The 16,194-nt window shown below is 55.2% G+C and overlaps 1 protein-coding gene across 2 annotated transcripts in view; it reads right to left on the reverse strand.

Moving 5' to 3' along the window:
• Positions 1-16,194, reverse strand: part of Tmem184b (transmembrane protein 184B) — a 43,648-nt gene that overhangs the window by 11,470 nt on the left and 15,984 nt on the right. For both annotated transcript variants that reach the window (XM_047549631.1, XM_047549630.1), the window contains exons 2-3: positions 9,656-9,901; positions 8,128-8,293 (exon numbers count right to left, since the gene is read on the reverse strand). In XM_047549631.1, coding sequence (XP_047405587.1) covers positions 8,128-8,293; positions 9,656-9,847 — 358 coding nt within the window. In that variant the 5' untranslated portion in view covers positions 9,848-9,901. The remainder of the gene's footprint in view (positions 1-8,127; positions 8,294-9,655; positions 9,902-16,194) is intronic.

The following is a 16,194-nucleotide window of genomic DNA, read 5'->3' on the forward strand; positions in this document are numbered from 1 at the left end:
AGGCAGCCAAACCTCGAGATGCTGACACTCTTCCACGGAGAAGGGGGGTCTTGGTCCCACCCACCGCATCTGGGTGGACCCAGGTGACCACAGTGGGAGTGGCATTGCGTGACATGTGGTATGGAGGTTAGAAAAGGCCTCTTTCCTCGGGCTCTCCTTCGAGAAGCCTGGCCTTGGCCACCACTATGCTGTGATGAGTGCATCAGGCCCTCCAGAGCCCAGAGAGAGGCCCTCAGTGGCCATCAGCACCCACCATGGGCAGATGGATGAGCCTGCCTCTGACTCAGCCCGAGCCCTGAGTTCTGCTAAGGCCAGATGTCTCAGAGAGGGGACGAGCTAACCCCATTCAGCCCTGTTTAATCCCAGATCCAAAATGTCTGTGAACAAAAATAATGGCTGCTTTACACTCATGTTTTGGTAGTTTGAACAGTTTTACTGATTCAGCCACAGCAAGTGGAATACATATAAAACCACTCCTAACGCTCCCAGGACACGCCTCAGATCCAGCTGAGATGTCACCTCCTGGCCTGTCCCATGCTCACTTCCCATGCCACTCATCACTGACCTGTCTGATCCTCCAGGATGAAGCAGGACAGTGCAGGGGAAAGACCCACAGACGCTGGGCCAGACTGCCTGGCCCAGGAGAGCACTGCCACCCGTGAGGGGCCACGTGGCCTCAGGGGAGTTCTCCAGCATTCTGAGCCTCGGTCTGCTCCTGGCAGCTAGGAAACGGCTTCCTCAGGGCGTGAGGCGCACCGAGGCAGGGCTCCGGGTGGACCAGGTGACACCTGGTGCTCTCCCAGGCTGTTGATCCCAACCCCAAGTGGCCACCAGGGCCCAGCTGCACAGCACGTCCTCGGGCGGGCTGAGGGTCCCCAGCGTGGACTCTCAAGAAAGCCACAGGGTCTGGGGTCACCTGGTCCCTCCCAGGCAAGGCCATCCCTGCAGTCTGCTCCCGAGAGGAGCTTATCACTGAGCTCAGGTCCCTTCCTGTGTCACAAGGTGCACAGCACCCTCCTAAGGCCAGGGTGGGGCCACCTGATGGTAGCCAGCTCTGCCCACAGCTGGTGAGAACCACCGAATTTCACACATCTCTCAGCTCAGGACTCTTGGCCTTTCAAAGGTGCTCCAGGGCCAGCCAGTCTGTGAAGCACCAATCTGCTGACAATTTCCTTTAAAGAATCATTAGTGACTCAATAACAGACTCACCGATTCTTGAAGAAAGGAGACACTACAATTTTCTCAGCTATGATTCAACCAGCCCAAACCAAGGCCCACTGGCCATCTGGACAAATCCATCCCCTTCCTAGGAAATGAAGGAACTGCACAGAACACCATCCCCAACACTCCAGCAATGGTGCCTAAAATGGGACCCTCCACAAACACTCGAAAGACAGTGCAATGATGCAGCAGCCCTGGACGCAGGAGAGAAGCTAAGACCCAACCAGGAGCCACGTGCTCAGGCTTGTTGCCCAAACATCCTTCAGACCATGGTTCCAGTTCTAGTCCCTGGAGAGGCTCCTGAGGTACAAAACGGCCCTGTGCCTCCCTAAATACTCGCCACAGCCCTGCACAGGCTCTGTGCAAGGCCCCGGAAACGTATCAGTGACAAGGGACACACAGGTCAGGCCTGTTTCTCTCCCCCTCTCTATTCTTTTCTGGGCCATCAGCTGCAACCTTCTGCTCCATTTAGACAGCAAATTCTAAGCCAGAGACAAACACACGCAGTCAGGAGACAAAGCCCAGGACGGAAACGAGGACTGGGCTGCAGTCCTGAAGGCTGGAGAGGATATGTGGGGTCACTCTTTTCATGTAAGTGACAAGTACCTTGTCCCCAAGGTCAAACAAGCCTTATATGGGCCCAGGGCAGATCCCAGAAGGATTTAAGCTTAATGGGAAATATTTATTTATTTATCTATTTGCTTACTTACTTACTACTGGGGGTTGAATCCAGAGGTGCTTCACCAGCACTGCATCCCAGACCTTTTTTAGTTTTGATTTTGAGACAGGGGCCTCACTAAATGGCTGAGGCTGGCCTTGAACTTGTGATCCTCCTGGGATTACAGGTGTGTGAGCCACCACGCCCAGTGAAGAGAACATCTCTAACAGGCAGTCTTCAGGAAGCTGACATCCTCCCGCCTGCAGGAGCATGAGTCAGAGGCAGGGGTCTCTCGCACAGACAGTGTAACCAGGTCCCTTCCAACCAAGACCCAAGGCTTCCTTTCTTCACGGGCAACTTTTCAAGCCTGGCGTAGCCTGGGCAGGAAGTTGTAGTCCAAGAGAAAACCGTGCTCCCAGCTGGAGCACCAGCTAACCAGCAACTGCAACAGGGCCCGAGAGAGAACTGCCACCAAGGACCCACCAGGCTTTCCTGCAGCAGCTGCTGGCACATCTGTCCATGTGTTCAGTGAATACTCGTGGGCACCAACTATGTGCCACCCACTGTGTGCAGAACCTCGATGGCCCAGCTGGCCTCAAGGCCAAGCTGTCTCTGCTTCACAGACACACTGGTGACCTGGAAACCGTGGGGCCTTCCAGGTTCCAGATCTCGGCAGACGAGCCTGGAAGACTGCATCCTGACCACGGGGACAGGAACCTCTGCTGAGTACACAGGGGTCTCGGACACTCCTGACACCACCCCTTTCAGTGGCAGGTGATAGGTGCCGTGTGCCACCCCATGGTGAGCAGGACACCTGCCCCAAGCAAATGCCCGACTCCATGTTGCTCCAACCGCGGCACCGCCCCTCCCCGTGACCTCTGTCCTCTGCCAATCCTGTCCCTGCTTCTCACTAACCCGAATGCAGTTTCCGATCTGTTCCACAGACACTTCTGAAAGCCTTCCTCTAGCCACTGCTTTCTCGTCCTCCTTGGCTATACCCGTCAGAGCCTCGGCCAGCTGGAGCTACTACCAACCAGTGTCCTGCAGGCAGCACAGCAGCCCTTGGCTCTTTTGGGGCCTGCGCCTGGGCCCCAGCTGTGTTCAGCCACTGCTCTCTCTACCTGGGAGATGGCTCACTCTGCGCCAGCTGCCAAGAAGCTCAGTCTGTCTAACCCTGAACAGGGTGAGCAAAGTGTCGTTCCTCTCACACCACAGGGTCTCTCTGCCTCCTGATCAAAGTGTGTCACGTGCCTATACAAACACGACAGGATGAATCTTGACTGTGTATAATTATAAGGCACTAATAAGAAATTTTGAAAAGTAGTAAAAAATAAAATAAAACAAATCAAATCTCTTTCCCTACCAAGAGTTCCTACTTCTCTAGGGGAGAAGCCGACCCGTCCCTCCTTCACTGAGTCTGGCTCAGAGCAGCTCCCAGGATCCAGACGCCCTGGGTGGTTACTCCCAGGATCATCTTGGGCACGTCTGCTGCCCACTGAGGGCCTGTGTCCAATGTGCTTAGTGGAATGATGGATGCACTCTGTTGGGCACCGGGAGGTGGGCATGAACCCAAGTGTGACACACATGGGGTGAAACCGTATGTGCCAGGAAACACTGGCGGCAAGCAGGCCACAGAGGGCGACCACGGCAGGCGCATGTCCGCCTCGGCTCCCCTTAGGGGTTACTCCCCACCCAATCACAGTCCAAGAGCAAATGTGGGGGCTCCCATCCCGCCTCTGTCACCCAGTGCCCCTGGCAGTGCTGCACGCAGGGCTGTGAGAAGTACAGCTCTCGCCCGACAGGGCCATCGAGCAAGCAGAGGACCCTGGGCAAGCCACCTACGCTACCAACGCGGGGTCACAGACGACACCCCACCTCCGCCCCAAAGCACCGCAGAAATGAGAACAAGGGGCGGGGCAGACCCTCAAGGAAGAAGACCGGCCACGGGGGCCACTGGTGACAGACACAACAGAAGCTCTGGATGACGTGTGGGTGTCACTGGCCTGGGAAGGGGAGGACGTGAGAGCAGCTCCGGGTTTGTGGAGAGGGGCACTGGAAACTGGCCCAGGTCCCCTCGGAACTATCGGATGCTGCTTTCTAGAGGGACTGAGACAGAACATGGGCCAGCTGAGGTCAGGTATGGGAGACGTGCAGAAGAGGACAACCGGGCCTGGACAAGAAGACTGAGGTGGCCCTGAAGGTCCTTCTCTGCACTCAGAACTCCGTCTGTCCGGTTTCCTTCCAAGCAGATGAGAGCAGTATTTTTCTGGGGAAACAGGCCCAGAATCAAAAAGCCTGAAGTGGTAACTGCCCCACTGCCACATAAAAATGGCACGTGGTCTATCAGCCCATCAGCAGGCCCAGCGATCAGATGATTCCTTCTCCAACACAGAACAGCCAGGACACAGACCTGAGGAGGGCTTCCAACGCAAAGGCCAAAGGCGAAAGTAGCCAGATGCAAGAGCTCAGGAGACAGGTGATGCGGGGAACAGCAGGAAACTGCAATGAACACCCCCAGGGACAGCAGAGGAATAATCCGTCTCACTCCAGGAACAAGGGGCTCTAAAAAAGAACAGGGAAGAAGCCAGCACGGTGGCGCACGCCTGTCATCCCAGCAGCTCGGGAGGCTGCGGCAGGAGTACCCTGAGTTCACAGCCAACCTCAGCAACTTAGACAAGGCCTCAGCAACACAGTAAGACCCTGTCTCTAAATAAAAAAACACTGCAAAATAAAAAGAGCTGGGATGTAGCTCAGTGGCAAAGTGCCCTTGGGTTCAATCCCCTATACCAAAAACAAAACAAAAACACCAGAAGCTAAAATACACTTCAAAATTCAGAGAGAGAATGATTTCCAAGATTTCTTTTTTCTTTTCCATACTGGAGATTGAACCCAGGGGACTTCTACCACTCAGCTACACCCCCAGTACTTACTTACTTACTTATTTATTTTTGAGACAGGGTCTCCCTAAATTGACAAGACTGACCTTGAACTTGAGATCTTCCTGCCTTGGCTTCCTGAGTGGCTGGGATCACAAGGAGTGTATCACCATGCCCAGCTCCAATTTTGCATTGCATTCCTTTCAAATGGAACACACAAAATAATATAATAAAGGTACTTTCAGATTTCAAAAAAGGGAACTCGCAAGTGTCCTCTTCCTCAGGAAGCTTGTAGAAGATGCGTTCAAACCAGAGAGCAAACCAAAAACGAGGGAGAAATGCATGCAGGGAAGAGGTGACAGAGCACAGAAGCAAACAGATGTCCCAGGAAGAGGGGGAATGACAGCCCCAGGGCAGTGCTAATAGAGGCGGCCCCAAAGGTGAGTAGTCCAGAGCCACAGTTCACGTGCCTGACGACACACAAGGCAGGGCTGGTTTTAAAAAACCCGATGGAGGCACTTGGGAGTGAGTGAGTGGTAGACAGAGAATGCTCAGCAAACTAAGAAGCAGGACAAGCAGACCCAGAGCAAACCCAGAGTTACAACAGAAAACCAAAAGGCTCTTGGGACACTATGAGGCTCAGCTTTGGACAACTTCAGATGCAGAATAAGCAAATGCTGGATGCAGACTAAAAAAATCCCACAGTCACTCTGCAAAGGTGAGGGTAGAAAAGCGAATGTGTGGGGACGGGGGTGCCTAAGGCAAGACCGTCCTGGAGGAGGGACCACCGCCACCTCGGCAGGCTGGAAAATCAAGAAACGACAACGCACTTTTAGGTCATCCTAGAACACAACAGTTGGAATGCTGTAAACTGGACGTGAGGAGGAGATGAGGCAGTTTTGACTTTCAACCACACACACGTCTGACTAACGAAAATGGACTTTTAGCACGGTTTTAAGCAGCTCTGTTTTGTTCTGTGCCGGTCTGCACAGAGGCTGGCTGGGGTAAGGGTTCTTGGCCCGGGCCCCTCCTCAGGCAGGGGCACTGAGAAAAGGGGTAGAAGGGGAGCGAACGAGCAGCGGGGCGTGAGTTCTAAGGGGCAGCTGCAGACAGAGGATGGGGTGGGCAGAGACCTGTGTGGCGTGCGGGAGGGACAGGTGAGGCCAGGCCAGGCCAGGCTCTCTGCTCAGAACTAACTGGTGAACTCCAGGCAGCTGCCTGCTGGTGGTAAGCTCCCTGGGAGAGCCCAGGCTGGGACAATAGTGTTGCTAGGGAATGCTGCACCGGGCAGCAGGCTTCCCGGGCTTCCCAGGCTTCCCGGGCTGGGACGAGGTCAGGGCAGGCAGCAGGGTGGGGGGAAGAGGCGGACAAAGAGGCTGCCCTAGTGGGGTGCCCACAGACCATCTGCCACCGCCTCTGAGGCACAGAGCGAGGGCCGAGCAGAGGCTCTCTGACTTGCCCTGCCTTCTACTAAACACCCGCCTCAGGTCCCAGCCCAGAATGGGGCCTGCTCTAGTCCCCGTGGCAGGAACAGTCTTTGCTTCTCAGGGAACCCGGTGGGTGGAGGCTGTCCAGGGTACCCATGCGAATCTGGCACCCGAAGGGACAAGGACTCTCAGCCCTACTCCAGTCCGGAGGTTCCCCCTGGGGACTCCAGCAACATCAAGCGCTACAGCAGGAGCCCAGGTCCAGCTGAGGGCGGGCCCCACAGGCCTTAGTATTCTCTCCTAGAAGCACAGGGCAGAAGCACTGAGGAGCAATGAGGCCCTGCCAGTTCATAAGGTCCCTTCTTTGTTCAAACATTATGGGGTGGGCTGGGGGCGGCTCAGTGGTAGAGCACATGCTCAGCAGGTGTGAGGCCCTGGGTTCCATCCCAGCACCAGTATAAAATAATTATTTTGTAACCCCTCCTAGGTGCCTGGGCCACACACCTGACCAGGCTGCTTTCCTGGGGCTGGGTCTCCTGAGGAAGGCAGAGAGAACAAGAAACTGCGACCTGTGTGGCCCAGGAGGACTGCCAGGGTGCTCCAGCTCTGCGGCAGGGGGCGATAAGGGTGAGAAGGGGCAGGCCGCACTCTGGGCTGGGAAGCGGTCCCCAGGCACTGGGGCAACGGTATGTGCTGAGCTCCCGGGGACAGAAAACCCCTGATGGTTCTGCTGGAAAAGAGGCCAACGTGGCTGCAGAGGAGGACGAGCGGCGGGCAGGAGGCAGAGGGGCACGCAGCAGGGAGGGTGCAGAGTTAGGCAGCTCCACCTCCTGTGCTCTGTGACTTCTGGGGACTCACAGGCTCCACATGGACAGAGCAGGGGAGGCTCCAGCTGCTTGAGGTTGAGCATGCTGCACCCCAACAGTCACAGAGCCCAGGCTCACAGCAACCCTTCCAGGGCCAGCAAAGCAAGCAACTGCTGGGCACAGCTGAACCCACCGCCTGCACACACGGAAACCACCTCTGGTTACTCACCCCAAGCCAGCAGGGCAAGCGCGGGGCGGAGCCAGGAGCCACCTGCACAGCCCCAGGAGGGAAGGTGGCGGTGCCAGAGCAGGCATCCTGAACCCGGAGCCCTCTCTCCATCCCTGCTGGCCTGCGCACAGCCACATCTGGGCACCACTGGACTGTGACCTGTCTCGGGGCCTCTGGCCTTGCCCTCCTCACCCAGTCTCCATGTGGAGACTGTTCTAACCTGTGGTCTCCAGTGTGTCGTGTTTTTTAAACTTCTCTGCAGCCTGCAGGGCCATGCCTGCCTGTCCCTCCCTCCCAGCATAACCCCTCTCCAGCCACTCACCTCTCTCTGGCCAAGATCAAGCCCCCAGATGCCCCCATGACCTCCTGGTCTGGTAGGATAACTCCTCTCTCCCAGTGACAGCAATCTGCTCGTCTCTGTTGTGACTATTTAGGGGCCAGGAGGGCTCCTCACAGCCCAGAGCATGGGCCAAGGCTGAAGTCAAGGTAGGAGGCACAGAACCGAGGCCCAGGACAGGAGCACGCCAGAGCACCTCCAGGACAAGGTCCTCCAGACTAAGACACAGGGATGGAGGCCCGGCTGTGCCACCAAGGTGCACAGGCCGCTGGGTTGACCCTCAGGGGTTGCCTGAGGTTTCTATGCACAAATGGACCCCTCAAGTGCCGCCCACCCCACCTGAAGACTGAGAAGCGAGACGCAGGCAAGGTCCCCTCTTCAGGCATCTGCCAAGGTTTTGGGAGCCCCACAGTGAAGTGTGTCCATGCACGTGCTGCCCCCTGTGTGCTGGCCATGGAGCCCCGAAGTGGGTAAGGAAGCGAGGGGTGGGTCAAGAGCAGCGCTCAGGAGGGCCAGTGCCCCCAGAGGCCCAGCCTGCGTGGAGCCCCGGTGACCCTGCCCGCCCGTCCTTACCCTCGTAGCAGTCGCGGACGGTGCCAAAGTACACGTAGTACTGGTCGTTGGTGAAGAACAGGAGGCTGAGCCAGGAGTCGAGGGCGTAGATGGGGACGATGAAGAGGATGCGCACGATGTAGCGCTGCTCGTTGGGGCGGCTGTAGCAGCGCAGGTGCATGTAGATCTGCGGGCAGAAGCGCCAGGTCAGCCGAGACCCCACTGTCCCCACCTCACACCCTGCCCACCCTCGTCCTCCTGCTCCTGACGGGGACAGGAACGAGTCTCGACTTCTGGCTCTGCCCTTCCTCCTTGCACGGCCTGATGCAGGTCACCTACTCAGAGTCTCAGAGGCCTCTATAATATGGGTGACAAGACTTCCATCGTAAGAGTCACACCACAGGGGCTGCGTAAAGCTGGCAGGGCATATGCAGAGGGGCTCACAGGCCACTCTTGCAGGTAGAGGGGACTATGAGACGCACTCAGGAACACGGCAGCATCAAGGACAAGGCCAGAATCCACACACTGCAAGCTCCCCGGGACACTGTGTGCCCTCCCCAGAGGCCGGCCTCTGGGGTCTCCCAGCAGCAACGCTGAGCCACAGGCTGGGGACACCCTGCCCCTCTCCTTAGCTGATGGTGGAGAGGGCGGGGCAGAGGCGGCCCCACCGCAGGGGACGTGGACGCACTTCCTGGCTGAGCGGCCAGCACATGTCCACCATGCCCCATCCCCATCTGTTAAACTGAGGCGCTCTGCCCGCCAGAAGTTAGGAAATGACAACAGGGAAGGTAAAAGCTGCACACAGCAGCCGGGAATCGCTCCAGCCCGGCCCGCAGTCCCACAGCCCGAGTGTCTTGTTCTGGCTATCAGGACATCACTCCTGGCCTAACTGAGGAGGAAAAGAAAAAAAAATATTCCGTCTGCTGAGCCACTTGCCTTGGATGCACAGGGTCTGAAAGGGACAGTTGGAGAAGGGCTCACAGGGGAGGTGAGCAGCCACTCCTCGCCCTCTCACTGGGCAGCTGGCAACCTTGTCCCCAGCCACCCGGGCCCATCCAGCCCACACTAGCCTCCTCTGGGGCCAAGGGCACAAGAAACGGGAGACTTGACTTCCTTCCCTGCCCTACCACCACCTGCACAGGCCCCGCCGGCTCCCTCCCCGGCTCTCGGGCTCTCAAGCTTCTCCTCTGGGGGGGTCCCTGCGTCTGCAGACTCCCTGCAGCTTAGGCTGGACACGAGACCAGTTCCAGCCAGTGACAGGTGAGCAGAAGAGACGAGCGTCATTTCCGGGCTGAGGGGAGTACCCAGGTGCCTCCCACACTCCCTTGCCCCTGGCACTCAGAAGAATGACGCTTGAAGCAGCTGACACTGGAGCCCCAGAAACACACCTGAGCTGGGCCGTGAGCAGAAAACCAGCTCAGTCACGCGAGGCCTGAGAGTCCAGCGTTGCCAGGCTACTGCAGCCTAGCCTGGCCTGCCTAAGGCACATTCTGTTGAAACTAGAAACCTCTCAGGATCCCTCTTGAGGGCCCCTAGACAAGCTGGGTACCTGGTGGCAGGTGATGAGCAGGGCCGTCCACACGAAGAAGCCAGAGATGGCCTGAGCAGCGCTGGTCATCAGGAACACAGGTTGTTCCATGGCCGTGGGGCTGCCCTCAGGGGTCACAGAGACACTGGGTGAAGCTGCCGCAGTTGTAGGCGACACTGGACCTGGGGCCAGCGCAGCCCCCCTTACTGTCATGGTGCCCAGCAGCAGGAGGCTCTCTAGGGAAGCCCTTGGAGCGGGACAGCCAGCCTAGAGAGAAGAAACCCTGGTGAGTGGCAGCGCCGGAAAGAATCTCCCTGCTCTGTGTACCCGCCTGACCCCAGCCAGGCCCCAGCTCTGCCCTGGCCCCACAGTCCAAGCCACAGATGGCAGTCAACTGAGCCTTCTGAGACCCTAGTCAGACCAGGCCCTTCCTCTGCCAAAACCCTCCCACGCTCCCAGCTGACGCGCTCTCATGAGTGGCAGGTCCACAAGGCTACCCTAAGGGCCTGCATACCTCTCTGATCTCGTCTCACCTCAACACCCAGCTCCAGCTCCACTGGTCTCTTGAACATGCCACCCCAGCTCCTGTCACAGGGCCTTTGCACGGCCCCTCTCTCTGCCCAGCATGTGGCTCTATCCACCTGCTCAAACATGATGGCCCTCCCCCAGCGGCATACACGACTCCTCTGCTTTACTTTCTTCCAGGACACTCATGACCTCTGACTCCATCTCACCAACTATATTTAATTGTATTACCTATTAGCTGTCACCACTGCCCCCAAATAGAACACAGGCTCACTGAGGGCACGGGCTGTTCTATGGCACTTGCAACAGGGGGTGAAATCTTACCATTGATCATTGATCCTCACTCTTTCTTAGCCATTTCTCCCCAGTTCTCCTAATGGCCAACACCCAGTCCTCACCACAAGCTGTGCTGTTGTGGAGACTTTATGGCTTCTTCCAATTTCTGTACCTTCAAACTGCCTATTTTTCCAACGCTGGGGCTGTAACCCAGGACCTCACTGCAGGCAAGTGCTCTGCCCCAGAGCCCCCAGCTCCAAACCGCGACCTTGTAAGTCCCCCGTGCTCAAGGCCGGCCGTGCTTCCCCCGCCGCGCGCCTCTCCATCTCACGCGCCTCACCGCTCTCTGCCACGTGTGGTTGTTCTCCGATCAACGAGGCAAGACCCTCTGAACCCGCAGCACTGAATGCAGCACCCAGGCTACCTATGCTGCTGAATTTTACTATTTATTTATTTATTTAGGTTCCAGGGATTGAACCCAGGAGTGCTTTACCACTGAGGCACATCCCCAGCCTTTTTTTAAGTATATTTTTAGTTGTCAATGGGCCTTTATTTTATTTATTTACTTATTTATATGAGGTGCTGAGAATCGAACCCAGGGTCTCACACATGCCGGGCAAGCGCTCTACCACTGAGCCACAGCCCCACCCTCTCCAGCCCTTTTTATTTTTTATTTTGAGACAGGGTCTCGCTAAGTTGCTGAGGTTGGCCTTGAACTCTCCATCCTCCTGCCTCAGCCTCCCAAGTCACTGGGATGATAAGTGTGCACCACCATATCCCACTGTTGTTCACTTTTATTATCTACTGATTTCACTTCTTATTTCAAAAGGAATTTGAGATGCCTCACAGAGAAAGCAAAGAATAACAAAGTTATGGAGAGTGGCATCAGGAAAAATCCTGGATGGGAAAGGAAAGCTGAAGGTGTAGAACACAGGGAGGCTTCTCAGTGGAAGAAATGTCTTCCTAGGAAGGAAACAGGTCCCAGGCAGAGTTTCCAGTGGTGACTTTGGTGTCCCTGGTAATAAATAAGCAATTTCACATTAAAAAGTACCCCAAAGCCAGGCCCAGCAGTTTGAGAGGCTAAGGCTGGAAGACCGAAAGTTTGTGGCCAGCCTCAGCAACTTAGCAAGGCCCTGAGCAACTCAGTGAGACCCTGTCTCAGAATGAAAAATAAGGGCTGGGCTGTGGCTCAGTGGTAGAGCACTTGCCTGGCACGTGTGAGGCACTGGGTTCGATTCTCAGCACCACATAAAGATTAATGAACAAAATGAAGGTTCATCAACAACTAAAATATATATTAAAAATAAAAATTCAAAAGAAGGCTGGGGATGTGGCTCAGCGGTAAGCATCCCAGTACCAAAATGAAATAAAAAAGAGATCCAAGAGAGACCCCTTCCGCCCATGAGGACACAGTGAGAAGACTACTGCCTGTGAGCTAGATGTGGGCCTTCACCACACATAGACTCTGCCAAGGCCTTGATCCTGGACTTCCCAGACTGTAGAACTGGGAGAAACAGGACAGCCTATGGCCTTTTGTAGTGCTGCCCCCTGTTGACAGGCTGGTCAGCGCCAGCCAGCCGGCGACCAGGAAGCCTAACTCTGCCCAGACCATGAACTCGAGGACAGCTGACAGCTGAGGAAATCCAGGAAAGCCGCAGAGTGGACGCTGTGGAACAAGCCAGGCTGGGGCTCGAATCCCAGCTCCACCACCTGCCCCGGTGCAGGTCCACCGGACCCCAGAGGATCTCTGCTGCCAGACCCAGGGGTGGCCCAAACCCACGCCTCGATCACCAACTCGACCTGAACCCCGAGTCAGCTCAGATGACATCACCCCAGGGCCCCTTCCACGTCCACAGCTGATATCCGAACCAGAACGCAGTGACACAGGGAGGCTTCCCTGGCCTGAGCGGGCCAGCACAAGGCCTGACCCTGCCACCCAGAGGCTCCTGGCCTGCTGCTCACTCCCTTCCCGCCTGGGCTGGCTTCCCTCCAGGCCAGCATCCTCTGTCTCCAGAAGCCGCCAGCCCCTGTTCTAGCGGCGCCCACACAGAAGCCTCGCATTCCTGTTTTCTTACATAGCAACGTCCCCACACCGACCAAGAACTGATTAAAAACTCAAAACTGGAGAAGGTATCTATATTAAGGAACTCAAAAATGGAGGTGTCTATATAAAGACTGGTGGCAAGTTCTTAAAAAAAAGACGGTGACAAATCTAATAATAGCTCTGTAAGCATGGCTGCAAAGTGGAACACCAGGGCCAGGAACGCTTCCTTAGAAGACGGGGTGTAAATCACCATCTTTGTCCACCAACATGGGAAAGGGGAGGAGGGAATTCCCCGACGTCACCTCATGTGTCTTCTCCTGCACTCTGATTAAGTGGCACTATCTCGGTCTTGGAGATAAGGGAGGAGATGCAGAATTTAGCTCTGCAGTGCCCCAGAGTGGCACCAAGTGACCCAAGGGTTTTTATATTCCCCTCAAATACTTCGAGCAACATCCTGGCTCATAGATACGAGGCCCAGCACCCGTGAATGGCGAGTGCTGGCACCTCTTCAAGGCCAGGGTGGCCTTGCTCCCTGGACCCAGAGTAGCACACAGAGGCTGCCCAGTCTGCTCTGCACCAGGCCCTGCAGACTGCCCAGCATGTGCTGGTGGGACAGGGGTGGACACTGGGGCCCAACCCTTTCATACTAGGGACAGGAACCTCTGTGGGGAGGGGCTCTTGTCCCCGCATACCTAGCCCTAGGCCTTGGTGCCTGGTGCAGCAGGTCCCTTTTGCTCCCCTGGTGAAGGGGCTTCCATGGCTCCCCTTTCTCAGTGCAGTCATGGACCCCAAGATGGGGGGATGCATGGGATCTGGCAGGTCCCCTTTCTTCCTCCCCTCAAGTACTGGGAATTGAACCCAGGGTACTCTACCATTGAGCCACATGCCCAACCCTTTTTAATTCTACTTTGAGACAGTTGCTGAGGCTGGTCTCAAACTTGTGATCCTCCTGCCTCTGCCTTCCAAGTGACTGGGAGTTGTTAGGATTATGGGTGTGAACCACTCATACCAAACCACTCCCATTATTTTCTTAAGTGATCACACCATAAACTTCTGCCTGGAAGGGAGAGGGGTGTGGGTGATACTGAACTCTGAGGGGTGATACTGGACTCATCTTAAGACCTCTAGACTCCTGCTGAGCACAGCAGACCCAGCCTCAGCCTTGGGGGCTCACAGCCACTCTGCTGGCATTAAAGGACAGGGGCAACCTGGAGACCTTACCCCATTGCACTGCTGAGAGATGAGAGCCCACTGGCTGGCTTGGCCCAGGCTTCCAAGTGACGGGAACTTTGGGCTGGTTCTTAAAGCAACATAGCCAAGCGCACTCTCTGAAGTCACTGGACAGAATTCCCACCAGACTTCACCATCTGCGAATTTGCTCAAGTGACTTCTCTCAAAGTCTCAGTTTCCTCGTCTATAATATTCCAGGAAAACTAATAACCAGCAAGGGAAAGTTTCACTTTACAGAAATCCTATTAATAAATGGAGACAGACCAACGGAATAAAAAGTGACCATTCTGCAACTCCTAATACAAATAATGAGGCAGTTATGATGGTACAGCTAGAGGTTAGCCGTGTGTGGCGCATACATCTGCAATCCCAGCGGCTGGGGAGGCCGAGGCACAAGGAAGCCAAGACCCTGTCTCAAGCTAAAAAATAAGAAGGCTGGGGATGCAGCTTGGTGGTACAGCGCCCTGGGTTCAATCCCCAGCACCCAACCCCCCAAAATCTCAAAATGATACAGCTACAAGGAAGGTGCACAGGCCAGTGGCTGGCAGACATCAGTGGCAATGACAACAGCTGTGTGGAGAGGTCCCCCCAGGAGGGAAATAGTTGCCTGCTGACAGTAGTGTGGTTGCACAAATCCGTAAGTGACAAAACCACACACGCGCGCTCCCCATGAAAGCAGTGAGCGCTGAGGCCTGAGCCAGTTCCTAGAGCTGTTTTCACGTCCACGTCCTGGCTTTGATGTCACCACAGCCAGAGAAAAGGCCAGCCACTACAGGCATCTGGGAGAGGGCGCCGGGGCCCTTGGTGCTCTGTATATAACTTCCTGTGAGGCCTGGTTATTTCAAAATAGAGAGTTTTAAAATTCTTTATCAGGTAGAGATGCACACTGACAAATTTAAGGATAAAAAAACCTGGCGTCTGGGATTTTCTTTTCTTTGAAGACCCAGTCTCACTGTGTTGTCCAGGCTGGCCTCCAACTCCCGGGCTCCTGATCCTCCTGATCTGGTCTCCGAGTGACTGGGACCACAGGTGCACACCACCTGGTCCAGCCCGGGGTTTCCTTTTTAAAGGGGGAGAGGGAAAGATGCCATGAGACTGCACCATGAGGCAGCTGCTGAGGCTCGGCCAGAGTCACTCCCACGACTGCTCTCCTTGTGTCTGAAATTTTCCACAATAAAACACTTCATACGGTGGAACTGCAGATTCTTTTACAAAAATCTGTACTGAGATGGGAAGCAACCGAGGAAATAGCTGTACCAGAGATTTACTGGTCATCCTGTGGAAAAGCAATGGAAGAGCACTCGGAACCAACCACCTCAGCCAGCATGGTGGCCTGCGCCTAGGACCCCAACGTTTCGGAGGCCAAGGCAGGAAGAGCATAAATTCAAGGCCAGCCTTGACAACTCAGTGAGTCTGTCTCAACATTTTAGAAAAGGCGGGGGTGCTGGGGATGTAGCGTAGGGTTCAAAAGCGCCACGGCCAACATGAGGAACGGCTCAATGGGAGGGCACTCCATCAGCACTGCCGAGGCCCTGGGCCAGCTCTCGGCGCACAAAGAACCAACATCCAAAAAATGAACATGACAAGATTACATTTTCCTTTTACAAAAAACTTTCACCACATTTGGCTGCTTTTTTCCATAATTGGCTGTCCGAGACATGCTTCTTAGTGCTGGTTTCAAAACATCTGTAAGCATATGTAAAACGTCCCCTCACAAGAAGGGCATGTTGTCACAATGGATGAGAAGAGGGCTGCTCTCTCAGACCCCGGCTAGAGTAGAGCACAGCATTCAGAAAAGGTATTTGTGGGGGCTGGGGAGATAGCTCAGTTGGTAGGGCGCTTGCCTCGCAAGCACAAGGCCCTGGGCTCAATCCCCAGCCCTGGAAAAAAAAAAAAAGGTATATTTGGAATGTTTCTACTGTTGGGATTTTTTTTTTTTTTAATGACAATATGTCTGATGCTGATTTAAAAAAAAAAAAAACATGCAAAAACTCTCATGTTTAAACTAAAAAACTATGTACCGAAATTTATTAGTTTGTTAAAAAACTTTTCTAAAGCATCTGAGTGCATTTTGGACTTTCATTAAGATCTTTAAAATAAATACTTTTATTTCACTTACAAAAAAATCTGACAGGCAGCAGAGAGACGGAACCATACTAGCCACATTTCAAGGGACCCCTTGCGCACTCAGGGGATGGGATGTGAAAAGAGCGAGCGGACTTGGAGACAGTCAAGGGAGCTGCCTCCGCAAGCAGTTTGCATCCAGAGCCCAGGCTGCGCAGGGACCGCAGCGTTGAGGCTGAGAAGCAAAGGGAAGGCGGAGCCAGGCCCTCCCGCGCCGCCCCACACAGCCAGCGCAGGCAGCCGGAGTGCAGTACCTTCCACTCGCTCAATTACCACGTCCCCAGCTGTCTTTGACTCCTACCTGGAGCAGGTCCTGTCGGGCACAGGAGGCGACCCCGCACATTCCTCTACCCACACCCGC

This window comes from Sciurus carolinensis, chromosome 4 (genome assembly GCF_902686445.1).
Source record: "Sciurus carolinensis chromosome 4, mSciCar1.2, whole genome shotgun sequence".
Lineage (NCBI taxonomy): Eukaryota > Metazoa > Chordata > Mammalia > Rodentia > Sciuridae > Sciurus > Sciurus carolinensis.